This window comes from Parasteatoda tepidariorum, chromosome 9 (assembly GCF_982258835.1).
Source record: "Parasteatoda tepidariorum strain Cologne lab strain chromosome 9, Ptep-v5.0, whole genome shotgun sequence".
NCBI classification, from domain to species: domain Eukaryota; kingdom Metazoa; phylum Arthropoda; class Arachnida; order Araneae; family Theridiidae; genus Parasteatoda; species Parasteatoda tepidariorum.
Window position 1 is genome coordinate 538,496 of NC_141763.1, and position 21,298 is coordinate 559,793.

A 21,298-nucleotide genomic window follows, 5' to 3' on the forward strand; every position below is an offset into this window, starting at 1 on the left:
TTTTTATTAGAGTATTAATATTGCTACATTATAACTTAACACCTATATTGTTGTGCAATTGAAAGTACAATGCAAGTGTTTCACATTAAATAAAAAAAAACTTGAGGACTATTTCCTTTTTCTTAGCAATGCTAATAATACTAAAAAAGAATTTTGAAAAATTAATAAAGAAAACTGAGTTTTGAAATTTTTTTTTTTTTTTTTTTTTTTTTTGCTCTATGCAGACTTTATAGTTGTTCTGATGTTCCTGATGGAAAAAAAAGTTTTTTTTTTCTTATTCATCTTGATTTTTAGCTTTTTGCCCTGATTATTCCTAGTTTCTGTGTATGTTCATTTTCTAGAAATACAAATACGGTTTTTTAAAAAATAGGTTTTAAAAACATTCACAAGATTTTGATTTTTGATCCAAATTTTTTTTAAATTTTTTATTAATAGTTCTGGTAGAGAACGCAAAATTTGATAGTTCTAGTTTAAAAACCATCTACTATATAAATGGTTCAGGCGCATAGGAACTTAAAGTACATATTACTTACAGTACAGTATAGAACTAAACTTGTTTCAACCTTTTTTGTGAATACAGTCATTTTATAAGAAAGATACTTAGTTAACAGTTTTACATTATCTGGAATGCATTTATTTATTATTTTTAGCAAGTGCAGTGACAAATCTTGCAGAGTGGAGTTTTGTAGTTTCACAATTCTTGATTCATTTCTTAAATGTGATTTTAAAAACTGTTCAGTTCCAATCTATGATCAGATTTCGTAATTGTTCTGATATTCCTAACTTTCTGGGTGAAAAATATTTTGTTCTTATTTGTCATGATTTTTAGTTTTTGTTCCCTGATTTTAGCTGCGTTCTGAACATCTGATTTTCTAAGAATATGGATGAAAAATTTGATTTGAAGAATCAAAACATTTGCATTTTCTATCCAACACCTTTTTATTTTAATTAATAATAATTGTAGAAATCACAAAATTTGATTCCGAAAATTTAACATGTACTTGACTTTAAATTAAATGAGTAGTTAAATTCACACTGATATAATTTGATTTTAAAAATAAATAAAAAAATTCTTTTTTGAAGGAAATGAACTTTTATAAAGAGGGCAGTTGGTTATGGCGTCACTCACACCCAATAACACCCCAGGACTCACACCACTGGTTGATGAGCTGGAAGTAGTGAGTTTGATCCTGCCAACCGGCATGTTTACGCAGTAAGGTGCACATTATGTTTATTATGGCTAAAAGTCCTCTCGGTGGTTGTGGTGTGGAAGTTTGAAGAGAGGGGTTCATGTCTACTGTCCACGTTGTCTGCCTAGGGTCAAAATTACTTGGCATTCCTACCATGGACGTTAAGGGATAAAACCTTAAAAATGGAACTGGATGGTTGGGTGGTGTGTGAAGTTTTTTAATCTAGTAATAACGTAGAACTTTAGTTTCTGGGGATTATTTCTTTAGTAAAAATATTAATTCTCCTGCATTTAAATTACATTATAAAGTTTTTTAATTTTTTTTTTTTGCATTTAGTTTCGTTCTATACAAATAATTATTTGATTTTTTATAACATTCAGAAATTTGTAAATTTTTCTCTTGCTTGCAACATAATTTACCAAAAATCCAATTTTTTAATTTGACTGCAATAGCTTTTAAAGGGATATTATAACCCTCTAACAGACATCAAATAAAAAAAATTTATTTTAAAAACGAAATATTTATTCAAAACCAAACGTTCTATTTTTAGAACATTGGCATTTTAAGAATTATGTCCTCTACATTTCATTCAATTGGTATTGTGACCATATATGGCAGTACTTTTACTTTCGTTACTTGTACCGCCGGTACAAGTAAAAAGTACATACTTTTACTTGTACTTCGTTACTTTTTAATTTTGGTACTTTTACTTGTACTTTCGTTACTTTTTTAGGGAAAATACAAGTATTTATAACGGAAATGTCGAATGAAATCGTTACTTTTTTCTAAAACTCCTCGGTAAGCTTTCTAAAAAGAAAGAAGTTTTACATTTTTTGGGGTGTTAAATTGGAAAGAATTGTCCAAGCTGAACACCCTGCTATAACTAATTACGTAACAGAAAAAAAAACCAGGGATTTTAAATTTTCTAAAGCTGAAAACATCATGCCAATCACCAGCGACAGAAGAATTTATGGCATACATGAGCTCAAATGTCGAAACGAAAAGCATATCAATTTTGAATCGATATCCAATCGTAAAAAAATTATATGTGAAATATAATACTGCAGTACCTTCTAGTGCTCCCGTGGAGTGCTTATTCAGCGTGGCTATAAGCACGTTCTGAGAAATTCTCGCAGCAGACTCAGTGACACCACTTTCGAAATGTAATTATTTTGCAAAATGAATAAAAATATTAATTAGCAAGTTATTTTCATTCATTTTCGAGTTTTAAGCTTTTATTTAATACATTTTAAATAAAAAATGTTGGATTTTGTTATTACGTTTTTCAATTTTCTTTTTGAACTCACTAATAATACATTTTTGTCTCAATACATTGTTTACTAAATACAACGCCCAGTCAAATCTCTAAGAACTTCAGAACTATTTGTGTTATTGAAAACTATTATAATTACTATTTTAACTCTTGAAAATTCGAAGATATTAATTTAGCCGCTGATACTAAAATTCGTTTACAAATTTTAATTATTCCGTTAGGCAGGAATGTTTGGAAAATGATTCTTGCATGACTTCAGCATCAGCCATTGTTACAAATAAAACTGTAGACTGTTCTGTTTCAACTTATACAACACTTTCAATTATTTTTTACTAGCTCAAAGATCACAAAGCTATCTGAAATCCCGTATTTGTTTTGTTTATGTTTGTGCTTTTAAAACGCGTTTCTATAGAGTGAAACAATTTTAAATCAATGGTAATTTTAATAAATAAAAATAATGAACTAAAAATTAAAATCAATTGATAAAATTTCTTTTTCGTGCAAATCCATAAGAAGTTTGATATTAAAATTATATTTGATTTTAAAATTACATTGTACGATTATATTATAATATTCTTCCGAATTTAAAAATAAATTAATGCCCATAACTAATAATGTCCATTAAAAATAATTAAATAAATAACAACAATTTCGCAAAAACATTAAAGAACATAAGAATATTATTCAATAAAATTTTAGGTTACTTTGGATTTCCTAGAAATGTACTTTTAAATCGTTACTTTTTTTGCTTAGTACTTGTACTTTTACTTATACTTTTTACTCGTTACTTTTTAAAATAAGAACTTTTTACTCGTTACTTTTTTTAAAAATGCTTGTACTTTTACGCGTTACTGTTTAAAAGTAACGTTGCCATATATGATTGTGACTCAAGATAAATAATGATGTTCGAATAGAAATAGAGTTGTGCTGAGGTTCATTTTCTTCTGACTATGAATGTTAGGAATGAATTAGCAGGCGGCTCATAAGAACTCATTTATACTCAGTATTTATTTATTGAAAAATAAATACTCTCTGATAAACTGGACAATATTTGCTTGGCAATGATGAAATGAACATTAAAAAAGGATTTTCCAATTATTCTTATGTTATTTCTGAGTTGTTACTGAATGAGTATAAAAGAAAATAGTGTTTTATTTGTTTCATTTGCTTATTACCATCTCTAGGAGACGCATAAAAGAAGCAATAGAAACTCATTTGAAGCTCAGTTAGAACCTGAGAAATCAGGAGACTTAATTGATGAGGAAATTACAGATGGAAATAATTAAGAACAATGGTTCCACTGAGCTCTAGAGTACTGCGGTTAACAGTTACTTTTCTTAATCAGTAATTGTTTTGAAATTTTTAATTATATTTAAATCTAATCTATTTTATATTTTGGTTGTATTTATGAAATCAATAAAAGTAAAATGCTAATGCAAAAGAGATCTTTTTTAAAGATATATTCAAGTAATATAATAACAATATATTGCGATATAACTGAGTCCGAAAAATCCCCTGTGATCCCAAAAAATATAAAAAATTATTAAAGTGTCCGTTAGATGACCCCCTCACATGCAGTATTTAATATTAATTAGAAAGCAAAGCAGAATATTGTCTATAATTGAAATTGACAATAGTGTACTTAAAAAGAATACCAAAAAGAATATTCCTAACCCTTCTCATATCATATTTGCCTCACAATCGATTTTAGTGACACCTGTGCTAATAATCTAGGGTAACAAGAGCAAAAAAAAATTTTTTTAACGATTAAATATTTTTCATCATATGAATATATTTTTTTAAATTTTGACATATGTGCAATAACCTAAATTTAATACATACCAAAGACCTCTTACGAGCCAAAAAAATATAAAAAAATTCTTAAAGTGTCCACCAAATGATCCCCTCAATAGTAGTATTTAATATTAATTCGAGAGCAATGTCTATAACTTAAATAGACAATAGGGAACTTAAAAAGTAGGCCAAAAGGAATACTCCTAACCCTTCTCATATCATATTCGCTTCAGTATCGATTTTAGCGACACCTGTGCTAATACTCTAGGGTGGAGCGGACAAAATAAAAATTTTTTAGAACTGTTTAATAAATATTCTTCAGCATATGTATATATTTTTAGAAACTTTGACACATATGCAATGACGTAAAATTAAAACCAAAGTTCTCTTGTGAACCACAAAAATATAAAAAATCATTAAAGTGTCCACCAAATGACCCCCTCAAATGCAGTATTTAATTATAATTTGAAAGCAAACAAGAACAATGTCTATAAAGTAAATAGACAATAGTGTACTAAAAAAGTAGGCCGAAAAGAATATTCCTAACCCTTCTCATATCATATTCGCCGAAGTCAAGCATCACTGGCTACGGTCAGGGTGCGGGTGGGGGACCACTTGGAACAGCCTGCGTAGGGACCGAGGGTGTGCTGTATTGGTCCTCGTTAAACTGTTCTACCGTAAAGTGCTCGATTTCGCGTGCAGGTCGTCGGGCTACCGAAGCGGGGGTGCCATCCCCTCTACAGAGGATCAAAATTGTGATGGCATGTCTTTGGATCATCCTCAACTACAACAACATTTCATATTCGCGTCAGTATCGATTTTAGAAACACCTGTGCTAATAATCTAGGGTGTTGTTGTTAATTTACGTCGCACTAGAGCTGCACAATGGGCTATTGGCGACGGTTTGGGAAACATCCCGGAGGATGATCCGAAGACATGAAATCAGCCAAAAGGATACCAGCGCGTAAAGGTTTCCAAATACGGGGCAGGTCCCAGTAGTTCAGTCCATCCTTGGAAGTGACCCCCTTGAACCATAAATCGTACGACACGAAAAACCGGTCATTAGATTACGGAGTGTTTTTGTTCATTGTAAAATGTGCATTTAAACGAAATTATGCTTAAAGTAAAGATAATGGTTGAAAACCTCGAATAGGGTAAAAATTAGCTGCCATATAAAGTTTAATTCATTTACTTATAAAATAATAAATCTTTTTTACTCTTTTAAAGTCACGATACAATGATCGCCTGCTAAATTTTACTTTCATTTCTAGATTTCTGATCTAAAAAGGTGGATAACTATTTTGTTTGTTTTATTCAATATATATTTATTATTTTTTAATGTACTTTTTTTTTTATAAAATTCAAATATTAAAAACAAAAAACAATTGGCTGTTTTTTTATTTTTGAATTACTTGAGAAAAACTTACGTGTAACTTAGAAATCTAATTTTATTAATGTTGAATGAACATTTTTTTAATGTTTACTGAATTTCTTCTATTTTGTAACCAATATTTTAAGTTTTTATTAAATTTAATCTTAATGATATTACATTATAATTCTTGTTGAAAAAAAAAGATTAATAGGGATAAATTGAAAAGAGATATTTACCACTGAAAAAGAAGATTACGCCATTTAAAATATGAACTTTGATGGTAATACGCATTATTTGTTTTCACGAGAATTATAATGAAATTTTGCTAAAATTTTCATAATTAAATTTTAAGAAAATAACTCAAAATATTTCTTACAAAATAAAAAAAAAATTTACATTACTAATTTTTTTTATAATCACTTCATATATTTTAATTAAAAAATAAAAGTAAGGTTTTCAACCATGCTCTTTAATTTAAGCGAAATATCTTTTTAATGCAGACATAAACATACTTAATGACTAGACTAGGGGTGCACAACCTGCGGCCCGAGAGCCAAATGCGGGTCTTCGACTACTGAAGTGCGGCCCGCGAGAGCTTCTAAACACAATAAAAAATTTTTTTAAAAAATGGCAATTTTTAATCGCACTTTTAAGTCATCACGTTTGGACACAATCAATTTTAACAAATTCTTTAGTAAATGTACGTTTAACGCACTTTCTTGAAGCGGAATTTATCGTAAATATAAATGATATTTTTTAAACAGTTATTTCCGCTATTCTACGTGATTTTAAAAATTCCGAATTTTTATTACGACGCGAGTTTCAGATCGCAAATTTAAATAATCACTTTTTGTGCACTTTATTTGTGACGATTTCATCTTAAATCTAAGTGATTTTTTATCTTTTTTTTGCAATTCTTTCTTTTTTTTCAAAAATTTTTCTCGGCAGTTATTGCTATGTGTTTCCACGTATTAAAAAAAATTCCAATTAATCTGTTACTACATGCAAATTCTAAATCATGCATTTGACTCGCTTTTTTCGTGCTGAGTTCAGCATAAATATATTTTTTCCTAATTATTTCTATACTTTTCCTCGTGATTTTGACGATCCCGTTATTTAACTATGATGTTATTACGACACGTGATTGTTAATCACGCAATTAAATAATCACTTTTTGTATTACGGTTTTATTGCAAATCCTAGTTATTTTTCCTTCGTTTTTATTTCCGCAACGAATATGATTTGGTCGAATGTGGTAATGAATTGTGATTTGATCAAAAACCAAATATTCGGCAAAAAGAAGAAGAAAAAATCTATTGAACGCCGTACACTTGGGGCCAAATAGCAAAATCTTTTAACAGTATTGCAACACTGAAACTAAAATTTCAATGCTCAGAATAATATTTCCTGGAAAAACGTTAATTAACTCTAAAAAATAAGGCCAATCAAGAGCGTTTTTGAAAATGTCGAAAAGCGAAACAGAAAACATAAAAATAAATCTTAATTTTTGAAAAATTTTTTTAAAGCTGAGCATCTTAGTTTTTCAATTACCAGAAAAAGCCAAGAAAAAAGAATTAAGTCAACAGAAATGCTATTAAAAATTACTGCGTTATAATGAAAACGTCTAAAAAAAGTTTTTCTTTTTATTTAAAGAAAATAAAAAGATAGAAAAAATGTTCTTAATTTTTTAAGTGAAAATCTTATGCCGAAAATCTCAATTGAAATTTTTCTCATTGCCATAGTTTTAGAAGAAAAAATATTGCTATAAAATAAATTTTATTTGTAACTTTATTTTTAAAAAAAATGCTGAGTCATAATAAAAATGCCTAAAAAAAGAAAAACAGAAAAAACAAATTTTTCTTAGTTCCTGAAACAAAATTTAATACTGAAAATCACACTTTTCCATGTTACTGGTTATTTATATTACAGAACAGGGAAAGAGTGATAATAAATTAATAGTATGAGACGTTCTGTTAAAATGCTGGGTCATAATAAAAAACTGCAAAAAATGGATCCTTCTCAATTCTCAAAGTATCGAAAAAGTGACAAAATTAACTTGTCTGATTATAATTTAAAAAAAAAAAGTAATATCTATAAAAATTCAAAAATAAAAAAAACTTAGAAAAATACATTTCTAAAAAATATTCTACCAAATATTTGACTGATCATTCAACCCACTGAATCTTTCACAGAAGGGCCAAATACTCGTTACATCCCTCCCTAATTTAAATGCAATGTTATTGCAACTTGAGAAATTCATAAAATGGCAGAAAACGTGAATTTTTAAACTGCTCACTGTTTGTAGTTTAGATTTCAATTTTTTGTTGCTTAAGTGATCTTTTTCGATAAAAAAAAGGAAAATGTTTACGATATAAAAAATCCAATAATTAATAAAATAAAATAATAAAGTACATCACAAAATAAGCATTGAATTTTATTTTGAACTATCACAGATTTGTTTTTATTTTAGGCTTTTGTTTAAAACCTATAAATTTTCTTCAATTAAAATATTTAATTTGAATTTATATTACTTAATTACAACTAAACTTTTTCCTACTTTCATTCTGTGGGCTTTGCAGTTTATTTTTAATTTATTAGAATTTAATTCTAAAATGAGTTTTCATATTGCATGATATGATAAAAAAAATATTTCTTTTCTTCAATGTTTATTTATTTTGATAAATCTATTGTTCATATGATAAAAATAGCAATTTTTTTTTGTAAAAAAAAAAAAAAGTATAAGTATTTTTATTTTTGAATGAATTCTAATAATGGAACACTACTAAGTTATTGGTATTACTAAGTTTATTGATAAAAAAATGGAACGCTAATGTTTAAATAAACATTATTACATTTGTCATTAACATGTCTAAATACATGTGTGGCCCTTCGTTAGCCAACCTGCTGTGCAAGTGGCCCTTCACTCAAAAAGGTTGTGCACCCCTAGACTAGACGATCTGATATAGATTCACGTTTGACACCTATTATTTCCTTTTTTTTTCTTTAAATATTTTCCCTTTTTTTATATTATTTTTTTTAACGAAATAGACATATTTTTTTTTAATAAACTCTACTGTTTACAAATATTATTAAAAACTATTTTATTTCATTTGCTGTATTTTTTTATAATACTTCATATTGCTTGTTATTTAAATTACATAAAAAAATCAACCACTTCAGAATATAATAGTTATTAAAAAACATTTAAAAATTACTGCTTATAATAATAAATAAAATATAGATATTAAAAGGATACCACCAAAATATACTTCGACGTCTGTTTTTTAGACAGTTAAAATATAAAGTGTTTTTCAGAAATCTTTATATTCAATCTACAAAATCATGAAATAAATGTTCATACGTATCGAATTAAAATATAAACAACAGTTCCTCAGTTATTATCACCAATCTATTGAACACTAATGTGGATTTAAAATATTAAAAACGTGGATAATAAATTATTAAAAAAAAAATAGAATTTCTTTTTTGCCTTGACAACAAGTAACTGTTAACTGTAAAACCAAGCAAGGGCACAGTCATAAGCACAAGAAACAAAAAATCTATAAAAAGGTATCTAATATTATTGAATAATAAAAAGGAATTGTTCTTTTTATACAAACAAGACATCAATCACTCTTTGTTTCTAGGATTTCACAGTGGTTCCGTCTCCTAGCTATTACTTGGAAAGAACGGCAACGTCGACAAGGGAATGGTAACTTTTAAAGAATATACAATGAAAACCAGAAATTCACAATAAACGAAATAAATATTTAATAGGAACAATCATTAAAGTAAAAGTGATAAACAAATATTTTAATTACAAATGTTGGAGTAAAAAGTTTTATTTCAAAATTTAAAACTCTTCTTATTTTTCGTTTTCTTAAGATCCATTGAAGATGAAACTTGATTACAAGCCTGAAATGAAAAAGAAACTGTATTTCACGATTTACATATAATAATAAAAATACACTTAGGTAAAGTTTTTGGTAGTTAAAAATCCTATAAATAAAATTTTTCTCAAAAAAATTGCAACATTTAGTTTAGGAGAGAAAACTATTACCACTTCCAAAGGCTATAGGTGACAAGAATGTTACCCAATAACTGCGTAGAAATTTGATTTTAGATATTTATTAGACCATTTATTTATCTGATGTATCAAAACCGTTATGAGTAAAATTAGTTGAAGGCAAAGACTGAGTTATCCAAAGTTAATCTGACAATGATTGTTGACTTCAAAATAGACTTAAAAATTTAAATTTTTAGTTAGTAGCCAGTGGCTGGTAGACTAATAACTTAGCAGCTAATTTTTCCTCCAACCAAATGAGTTAATAATCAATACTGAAAGGTCATTTTTATTTAATTAATGATCCCGATCATTAAGACACAGTTCCCAGTAGAACACCGAAGTCAAGCATCACTGGCTGGGGTCAGTAAGCGGGTAGGTGACCACTTTGATCATCGGTCCTCGTTAAACTGTTTTACCATAAAGTGCTCGCGCACAGGTCATCGGGCTACCAAAACGGAAGAGCCAGGATCAAAATTGTGATGTCTTTGAATCATCCTCGGGGATGTTTCCCGGACCGTCGCCCCATTGTGCAGCTCTAGTGCGACCGTAAATAAAAGAAAGCTATGAATGTTGTAAAATGTTTTCGTTAAATGTTCACGGAATGGTTTACTGCATTCATCTAAACTATCCTTTACTATATTTCGTGTAAACGTACGCAATGCCTCTGTGGCTGAGCATTATCTACGGCCCCTAGCCAAATTATTAGACGCACTATAAGATTCTATGCAAAATCTTAATTATTAGGAGATACTATACAGCTTTATTGCTTTTACGCGGTTTGCACTTGTTTACGTTTAAATTAAACGATATATAATGTAAATTCGACGATAGATTATATAAATATTTATTATATCAGGTATTATATTAGTACATTATTATTAATTCGACCAAATCATTAGACGCACTGTAGTTTTTTAATAACTAGTGTTTTAATAACTGCATGCTTTGCACGAGTGTATTTGCGATACTTTTATATTTAAACATACATGTAATGAGTGCTATTCTAGAGATTTTTCATATACTTCCTATTTGTAATTATTTTTAAAGTATTGCATTAAAATGTTAACCAATTAATACACGAACGCAAACAAGTGCAAACTGGTTTCAGTCGTGTAAGTCAGTTGATAATTTATATAGAATCTTTAGTGCGTCAAATAATTTGACCAGGAACTGATACTAGGCAAAATCGTGGCAAAATCTAGGCAAATCAACATGATTCGAAGCTTGAAAATATGCGCCCATCCTCAAGACTCGCCAGATGTGAATGAGGCATAAATATATTCCTCACTCACATCATGGAGTCTTGAGAATGAGCACCTGTTTTTAAGCACTCAAAACACTTAGACTTTTATTATCATCAGCATATTTTTTTTAAGCAAATGAAGTTTTATACATATTGTCAGTGGATAAATACAATATAAAATGGTAGATTTCCGAACCTGTGCAATATTTCCTTCATTTGGACCTTCAGATCCCGAATCAGAAATTTCTCGTTTGACAGGAGTTTTTCTGTCCAGTTCTTCCTCATCTTCATCATATTGTATTGGAAATGAAGATTCAGATATCTACCTCTTAATCGGCATTTGAGACTTTCTGACAGTTTATTTTCTGTAAGTCAATGGTAATTGTATTAAATAGATTCAAATTCAATTATGAATGCAAGTTTTCTAAAAAAAAAGTAAACCTTTTGCTAACTTATGGAATGAAAGATTTTTCTGTAATATTAAAGTAAGCAAAAGACATAAATCCACTACAATATTAATCTAAGAGCCGTGATGGCTCAGGTGATAGAGCGTTCGCAGTCTCATGAGCTGAACCGGGTTTGAATCCCAGCTGGTCGATACGAATTCCGCATTCGCCTTGCACCGACCACATTACTGACGTAAAATATTCTCAATGGTAGACGGATCAGAGGTTAGAGTCCTCTTGCCATCAGGCTAACCTTGGGAGGTTTTGCTCGCCATGTAACCCAAATGTGGGTTAGTTCCATCAAAAACTCCTCCACGAAGGCAAATTTCTCACTCTACTTGATACAGGAGTTCCCTTGTCTTCCAGATTAGGTTCAAAATTACAAGGCTACGGCATTAGTAGTCGTGAACCATAAAATCGGATCGGCTGTTCAATGACAATTTTAAAATAAAATGCTTATCTAAAATCTTAATTTCTATAAAATAATTCATGATAACGTAGTCACCTTCATCATAATGTAGGGATTATTTTTATTCAAGATGCTTTTTCTAAGATATGGGGATAGATTTGTGCAATAACTTCAGCAGTAATAGTTAATACAAAACTTAAAATGGTACAATACCATAAACACCAGTTTTTTTCTTCAAACAATAGAATACACTTCAATATACTTTAACTGTAAGAAGATCAACCAATCATAAAAAATTTAAAATAATGTTTTAAGTTTCATTACAAAACAAATAAAACAATTAATGAAGAAAATAATAAAAATATGAAACAGTTGCTAAATGCACTTTTTAAAAACATGAAAATTTGGTGTTTTTTACAGTTCTTATATATATTGTATAATTTTGTAATTGAAACTAAAACCCATAGAAAATACACAGCATTCTTATATAATATGTCTTTTGGTCATTCTGTAAAAAATTTAAAAATACATTAAAAAATTTAAAATAAATGAATGTGTATAAAGGTACTTTTAAAAATAACCTTTATACACATCCAGGGTGCATAACCAAATTTTTCAACAAAAAAGCACCTTTTAAGTACTTTTTAAGCACTTAAAAATATTTTTAAGCACTATACATAAACAAAATGCAAAATAGTTTTCAAATACTTTACATGATCATGATAAAATAACCAGTTTCTGACAAAGAACTATTTTCTTGATTATATTAGCCATTATAAAACGATGAAGAGGTTTTTCCGTTTGATATCAGAGGGAGGAAAATGATGCCCGAAATTGAGAATATCTTGCAAAATGCAGCAGAGTTTCAGAGAAGAAAAAGCAAAATAAAAGAAGAAAATTAATAAAAAAACAAACAAATGTAACATAAAAAATAATTAATTATTAATTTACAATAAAAACAATTATTATCTTCCAAAGTAAAGCAGATTATACAAATGAGACTTAGAATCTTGCTTTAAGCAGAAAAAAATAATTTAATTATGTTAAATCTTAGTGGCATAATACAATTAATTATGCATTTTGGTGTCAGATGTCAAAAATCTAAAGTGTATCGAAATTTCTTTTTTTTTTTTTTTTTTTTTTAATCAAAATGCAATATGTTTCATATGTTTCATGCAATATGTTTCAAAATGTAATATGTATTTTTTTTTGTAAATCAAAATGCAATATGTTTCAACACATTTGTGCAAAATAACCTGTCTTGTTACAGTTTACTATAAAAATTATTTATTGTATTTTCTGTTATTAGTTTGATTTTTTAAAAAAAAAACTGCACTTGTGAGAGATTCATTAATAGAGGTTAAAAATTTTAAATGATACAGCCTTTCATTTAACAGCTTTTAACTTATTGAAACTGATATTTAAAAGTTAATAGTCATTATTTCCAAATCTTCAATTTTTTACTTTGAACATGATACCTTGTTTGTTTAAAATTATCAAGTTTAAAATTTTGGTTACCGATAGACCTTACGGTGCAATTGCCAAACTAGAAATTTGTACGTGTACAATGCAGAACATAAAACTAAACTTTTTGCTTTCCTAATAAACTCATATGAACAAAAGTTTCTATATTCTATGTTTATACATAATTTAACATGTTTCTCATACATTCCTTAGTTTTTGCCAGCTCTTTTAGGGTAAAAGTGGAAACAGTTATCAACTTTGGAATGCAAGCAACATTTACAAACTTTCACTGTACAATTACAATTTTGAACCAATTGTCAAATATTTACCAACAAAACAATACAATTAAATGTTAACATATAGTTGGTTTGCAAAAGAGCTTTCTTTTTAAATAAAATGTGTAGTAAAAGGTTATAATGAGATTGAGCAACGATTTTTAGACAAACATTGCTGTTAGCGATTGTAAGAAAATGAGTGATTAGTTGGCTTTGCTGAGAAAGAACAATTTACAGATTTCATTGGATGACAATACAAAAGCTTTCAAAAAAGAGTGCAATAAAAAATATATTATTAAATTAGAATCAACTAATTTTTGGAGAATTTTATAAAGTTATTAAAACATTTTGAATTGTTTCCCCAGAAGAAAAAATACTCCCAAAGAATTGAAACAAACTTGAACGATAACTGGAATCAGCCCATGGACTAGAAGAAAGAAAAAAAACATTTATAAACAGAAGCTAACCCATTCTTCTGTCTCCACCACAATCTTTGCCTTTAATAAACTGCATAGTCCCATAGTTTCCAAAGAGGTCAAAGGTTTCTCCATTCTGTTAGCAACTGTGAGAAACTGCATAGTCCCATAGTTTCCAAAGAGGTCAAAAGTTTCTCCATTCATTTAGCAACTGTGAGAGAGTTATGTGGCATTCTAGTTTAACAGGGTTATAATAGTAAATTTTAAAGCAAGCAAAATATTGCTAATATGATGCCATTTCAGCTGTTTGGTGATAAATTTCCATTTAAAAAAAACAGGGTAAAATAATTTAAATTAAGAAAAAAAAAATCTGCGTTCCTTTAAAATTCCCGATTTTTCCATGTTTCCATCTAAATTCCTCAAATTTTTCCAGTATAAGAAAAATTTCCAAAAAATTCCAGGTGGGTGGCGACCCTTATTGTATATAAAGCAAGTATTGCGTATGATTGTGCAAATAAAATGCTCCAAATGGCAAAAAATAAACTTGTCCCAGACTTTTGTCATATTACAACAATTTTGAACTGTTTTTCACACTTTCAACAGGTTTTTGAAGTGTCATATCAAAAACCAGTTATTGATATCAAAAACCAAATTATGTTCAAAATTGCAAAGAGAGAGAGAGAGAGACTGATAGTCAAAATCTGTCTTCAAGCGTCAAGATTTGAATATGATCTGTTTGAATATGATCAAACACATTTTTCTTTTTAAACTTCCTCAATTCCTTTATATTTAATTGTTAAAAACCGAGATTATTTTTAAATTACATTCAGCTAAAACAATAATAATAATAACTTACTCTGAAGTTCCATAACTTTTTTTCTTTCAACGGAACAGTCTTGCATGTCTCTTTGAACATTCAAAAACGAATCGACAATATCAGCATCAGAAACCTGAAACAGATTAACTAAAAATTAGTTTATTTCTTAAGTTTAAAAAGTAATAAAGTTGACACAATACATATACAGCTCGATAGATATATACTTGCATGCAGTAACAATTTTGAAAGGTGAATTTAAAGTGTTAATTTAGTTAATAGGTAATAAAAAAGCTGTTTCTTTTTTAAATGGTAGCTTTCACAGAGTATTCAGTAGCCTGGAACTTTAAAAAAGTGACTTAGGAACCAAAAATATTTTTTCTTTATATATATATATAACTGTCGGTGAACAGCCGACCCAAATTTTTCGGTTTACAACTACTAATGTTCCACTCCGTAGCCTTGCAATTTTGGACCTGATCCAGAAGACAAGGAAACTCTGAATCAAGTATTGGGAGAAATTTTGCCTTTGTGAAGGACTTTTTTATGGAACTAACTCGTATTTGCGTTATATGGAGTGGAAAACCACAAAAACCTTTCACGGTTAGTCTGACGGCAAGGAAACCCTCACCCATGATCCATCTACCACTGAGGATATTTTACATCAGCACTGTGCAAGCCGGGTGCGGTATTTGCATCGACGAGCCATCGCTGCGATTTGAACCCGGTTCACTTCATTGGAAAGTGAAGGCTCTATCCTCTGAGCCATCACGGCTCATTTTTTTTTTAAATAAGAGGAACTTTTTTAGAAAAAAATGACAAGTTTATTTAAAATCTGCTCTTTTTTATAAGAAAAGTATGTACATAGTCCCTGCCAACTTGAGGATGATTTTCTCCAGTTGTAGTAAAATAAAAATTTTATTACTACTATCAGCAGAAATATCTGTTTTATTTGGCTCAGAGTTCAAAAATAACATTGTATTAATTTTCATCCACTTTTATAAATATTAATCCTTTAATATGTAGTGGTGGTCCAAATCATTTTAAATAAAATTTAAAAATCCAAGAAAGTAATAAAAAGCATAAACTTTACTGCAAATTTAAATGCATTTAAAATTTTATAGAAACTGCGTAAAAATCGGCAGTTATGTATATAGTGACAGGGTGCGTAGCCAAATCTATCAACAAAAAATAAGCACCTTTTAAGTACTTTCAAGCACTTAAAATATATTTTTAAGTATACACTAACAAAATGCAAAATAATTTTCAAAGACTTCGCATGATCATGATAAAATAACTAGTTTCTGACAAAGAACTTATATTAGCCATTATAAAACGATCAAGAGATTTTTCGGATCGATATCAGAGGGTGGAAAATGAAGCTTGGAATTGAGAATATCTTGCAAAATGCAGCTCAGTAGTACATGAGAATGCAATAATCTCACCGAATCCAGTTCAGTAGACACACATGAGGACTCGCAAGTATTTCATCAAACATGCAAAATGATTGGCGCTTTCATAAGCTAGGGACCGACGGTGCGCCAAAATAGATTGTGATTGAATGAATTGTAAAAACGTTGCGAGAAGCACGCTTTTGCATAATTTGTGGTGAAAATCGACATGGTAAAGAAAAAAATCTCATTTTCGAGAAGGGAAAATTAGGCACTTTTTAAAAACACCCAAAGAAAAAAGCACTCTCAAGAGGTTTCAAAAAATGAAAATCGAAAATAAGCACCTTTAAGCACTTTTTAAAAACGCTACATTTCATGAGTGATATCAGATGTTCCGACAGAGATATACCTAAATAAAAGTAATGAATGAACACAGACTTGCAACTAATTAAGATCTTCAAAAAATTGATAATTAAGGCTGAAAATCTTGCTTTTGTATTAAAACGATTAAAATTTTTGCAAAAATAAACGTAAAAAGGCACATAAAATTTAAGTTATATTACTCATTAAAATTTAGTTTTATTACTATAAACTTTTTGTAAACTGTACAAACCAATGTCAATCAACAACATCTTTCATACAGCTAGAAGACTGGTCATCTTTATAAAACTATAATGAATTAACATTTGGGCTACCGCAATTCATTGTAAACATATTTTTATAGGGTGAGTTAGAATTTGATAATGCTACTAAGATTTAATCATGCAAAATTTTACCACCAAAAAGAAAAAGTTAGAATGTATTTTTGTACAATTTTGTTTTAGATTAATAGAAACTAGTTTAGCAAAACTAGTTTAGCAAACTCACTAGAAACTAGTTTAGCAAAAATTCCCTCAATCAACGCCAACCCATCTAAATTGGAAAAAAAAGTGGAAGAAATCCCTCATTCTATGTTTGACAAAAAAAAAAAGAAACGAAATAAAAAATGAGCACCAGCATCAGCTAGTCATTTGATACAAATTTTTTTAAAAAAAAACAGGGTCTTCAGGGACTAAATGTTAAAAACAAAAGATAGAAAAGGAATCAAAATGAAAAAGGGTACTTTACAGGACCAAAACTCGAAGCACACCGCTTTTATAAAACTTCATCAAAAATTAAAAGATGGAATACTCAAAATAAATGGGAAATTATTAAAAACAAAGTGAACTATAACTAGATAATTCTAAAAAGAGTAAGAAAAAAAACAATAAATGGAAAAATTTAAAAATATTAAAAAAAAATAGACAAGTACAGTTTGCAGGCATAAAATCATATACTTACTAACATTTGTATTATTCATTAGATTAAAGGCAGTTAAGTTCATTTTATAATCCAGTAAAATATTGGAAAATAAGGAAAATATGTTATATCTATGAATGAGTTTATTTGTGTTCTTTTGAATACATGCTTGCAAGATATAAATTTTAAAATAAATAGAAAAATAATAGGCTAGATAATAGAAAAAAAAACACTTTTTTTAAAATCTTTGTAAAAATAATTAATTATTTATTATTGTGAGATAAGAAAACAAATAACAATATGATTTGGTATTTTGGAGTAATTCGTAACAGCTAATTTTAATTGAATTTGGATTTATTTGAAACAACAATTTTAGTTTTGAAATAGTTGGTACAATTATAATTTTGTACTAATTTGGAGAAATAATCTATTATTATCTACTAAAAATTATTGTAAGAATAATTTTTGTACAAATAATTTATTTTTATGTTTTACTTATTTAATACTAGCTGAATGTTTGTCTTTCATACGTGGTGAAAAAAAGAATAACCAATAAATTAGTACTGAACAACACTACAAAATCATGCACAAAACTAAAATATATATACCAACACAATTAATGTAGCTAAATAAATTCCAATATTTTTGATTAATTATTATATTTTGCCATTTCAGGTGGCTTTATGTTATTAGATTAAGCAAAACTAATTCTTAGTAGTTCATCCCATCAAATTAAAGATTAACTCTATTCATCACTTGGCATGATGCTGTTGATTGAAGTCAACTCATGAAAGTTAAAATTTACCACAATAAACCAATATTCTACGGAACTTATTTATTTTGAGGGACCGTAAAAAACTTTCCACGCTACCTAGATTTAACCCACCCTGAATTGATGCAGTTTTAATGGGCACCAAATGCACTAATATAATACAGGGTGATTAAAATTAAACGCACAGTACTCAGAGGCTCATAGCTCCGGTTCTACTGGACGGATCCGAATGAAATTTAAAATATACGTTATGTAGAACATGCGCTCGAGGTTTTTGCATTAAAAAAAGTTGAAATTTTTGCCGAAAATTTCTTCGAACTTTTGTCGAACTTTGAAACTTTTGTCGAAAATTTCAACTTTTTTTTATTGCAAAAACCTCGAGCGCATGTTCTACATAACGTATATTTTAAATTTCATTCGGATCTGTCCAGTAGAACCGGAGCTATGCGTTTAATTTTAACCACCCTGTACATTGTATCTATATTAGTATCTTTGGTACCTATTCAAACTACGCCAATGAATACAACAGCAGTGGTACCTATTACCAAAATTAATTAAGCAACATTTGATTATATTGATGTGTGATTATTTATATTGTTTCTCCTTAACAAATTAGTACCATTTTTCATTAATTTTGGTTTATAGAGTACTTAGTTTATTTTTTTAAAATTTTAACTAGTAAGTATTACCAAAATTAAGTGACCCTTATTGGAAGCAAAATATATAAGGCAATTTTTTACTTTCCTTCTAAATGAATTAGTAACAATAATCCATTAATTTTGCGTTTTTATTAAATATATTAATTTTTTATATGTACTTTTTGGTTAGCTGGGTACAAGTAAATTCAACTATTTTTTTACTTTCTCTGATTATTTTAATTAATTTTTGTGAACACCCATTTTGTTGTGCTTAAATGTAATAAAAAAACAGTAAAAAAAAGAAAACCCAAATAGATGCTATTTAAAAATAATTACACAAATAAGAACTGAGTAATTATTTATATTGAGTTTGAATGATTGTGAAATACTGAGTCACTGCCTTAAAAATAATGGTTAGAATCAGTTTCTTTGGAAGAAAAAAAAAAGACTTGGGATTATTTTTTTTCTTCGTAAAACCTGTAGGCTTTATATTGAAAAAAAAATCCAAATAGATATTATTTAAAAATAATTATACAAATAAGAATTGTGTGATTATTTATATTGATTTTGAATGATTATGATCATTGTTGTGCATGGTCAATAAAATATTTGTCAACAAATGCATGTTTTAGCATAAAATAACAGTTTGGCTCAGTCTACTGACAAATATCTGGATCTCTTGTTTATACTATACAAAATCTAATTTATATTTATATAAGTTTAGGCTTGAAACCTTTTTCATTGTAGAGAATGAGTGAATGATCAGAAATAAACCGATCAAAGAATTTTTGAGTGCCACAATTTTGTTAACGTAAAAATTATTCCAATAGTCCTAAACGATCTGCCATAAAACACTAAAATATTTAACTGGTCGTTCCAGTTCATTGAGTGGAGAAACACTGTTCTATAAAACAACTGGAAAAATGTCCATTTCAGGTTTATTTTCAAAATGGCAAAAATATTTTGAAAGATAGGTTTTTAAGGTATGTAAGCATTTAAAATTTTCTATAAAGAAAGTTTTTAAAGGTAAATAGTTTCTGAAAGAAAAACATAAAACTATAATAATTTTAAAAAAACTAGTAAAGAATAATAGAAGTTCTAAAAACAAAAGAATAAAAAAATAGCAGCAACTAACCTTTAGATTTAGATACTGATTCAAGATTCTGTTTGCTTTCCCATTGGCTAAGTCTTTTCTTTAAAGCAATGTTTTCCTGATAAGTTAAGAAAGCATGGAAAAGAGTAGGCACTAGAATGTGCGTTCTTAGCTACAAAAAACAATTTTTTTTTGTTTTAACATCAAATATATGTATATTTTTACAATACATTTACACATAAATATTGAATTCATAAGGAAGTAATAATAATGAAAGAAACAAAACTTTTTGATAATACATATTTATCATTCTTTCATACTTCTTTACAGTTCGAAACTTATAAATTACAAAAATACAGTAATATGTACTGGTTAAAGCGAATCGTATAGAAATATTTTAGGTTGCACGATTTAAATCACCAACATCATTAATGGTACAATATAACAACACATTGTTTTTAAAATTTACTGATTCTGTTTGTTTATCAATGTTTATTAAATAAATATATATAAATAAATAACTGTTATGCAAAAATTACGCATAATATATCATCAGTCATTTAAAAACAAAATTATTTATTAAATCCTTTTCTCAATAAATAAAAATCATTAATTTAAATTAATCATCTTTTCATTCAGCTAATTTTTATATATCTATATATATATATTGATTTAAAAAGTTAAAAAACAGTGTTTTAAATTATTGATACTTTTATTATTTCTTTTCTTATAAAAATTTATTTTAAATAATTTTAAAATTCATTTAAAAAAAAATTGCTGCAGTAGTTTTAAAATTTAATATTGCTGCATTAATTAATTTTAGCTAATGAAATTACTTTCCTTCTTGGTATGTGTTAAATTCCAACACATTTGAAATTACATTTTTAAAAATCTTTTGATGCTTGAGATTGAAAGTACAGATTAAAGTAATCATTTAAATATTTTTTTTCACATAATATGTTTACAGTATCTTTGACATTAAAGGAATTTTGTGAAAAAAAATTTCAATGAGTACATAGATTTTTTTTTTTTTTTTTTTAGCTTAACTTATCAGGATTAAAAATTTATATTTTAATGTAAAAATATATAGATTAAATATTTATTTATTTTTTGATGAATGACTACATTTATAAACACAATCTGTAACATTTATTTTGTCATTTTAAAAATCAAGAAAAAGAAGGGAAAAAAAAAGAAATCACAATTTTAAATTAAAATTATGGTTTGGTAATTGAAACTTTGTTTTAATAGTTTAAGTATTCCTTAAATTCTCTATTTCATCTAGTCTTTAAATTTCAATCATGTATTTGTTTCAAAATGGTTGCTATGCATTCAAAGCTATGTATTATAATGAAAAATTGTTT

General features: G+C 27.9%; 1 protein-coding gene across 3 annotated transcripts; it reads right to left on the reverse strand.

The window, feature by feature from the left end:
- Positions 1-9,376: 9,376 nt before the first annotated feature.
- On the reverse strand, positions 9,377-17,543 carry LOC147803206 (uncharacterized). 3 transcript variants are annotated; one of them, XM_087150570.1, is made up of 4 exons: positions 17,474-17,543; positions 14,805-14,898; positions 11,135-11,303; positions 9,377-9,544 (listed from the first exon to the last, which is right to left on the reverse strand). In XM_087150570.1, exons 1-4 carry the CDS (start codon positions 17,477-17,479, stop codon positions 9,400-9,402), a joined length of 414 nt encoding a protein of 137 aa, XP_087006696.1. In that variant the 5' UTR covers positions 17,480-17,543; the 3' UTR covers positions 9,377-9,399. The 3 variants fall into 3 exon arrangements, with proteins under 3 accessions (XP_087006696.1, XP_087006695.1, XP_087006697.1); XM_087150569.1 differs by having other exon boundaries at positions 17,478-17,530; XM_087150571.1 differs by lacking the exons at positions 14,805-14,898; positions 17,474-17,543 and adding an exon at positions 14,000-14,639.
- Between the last annotated feature and the right edge of the window lie 3,755 nt (positions 17,544-21,298).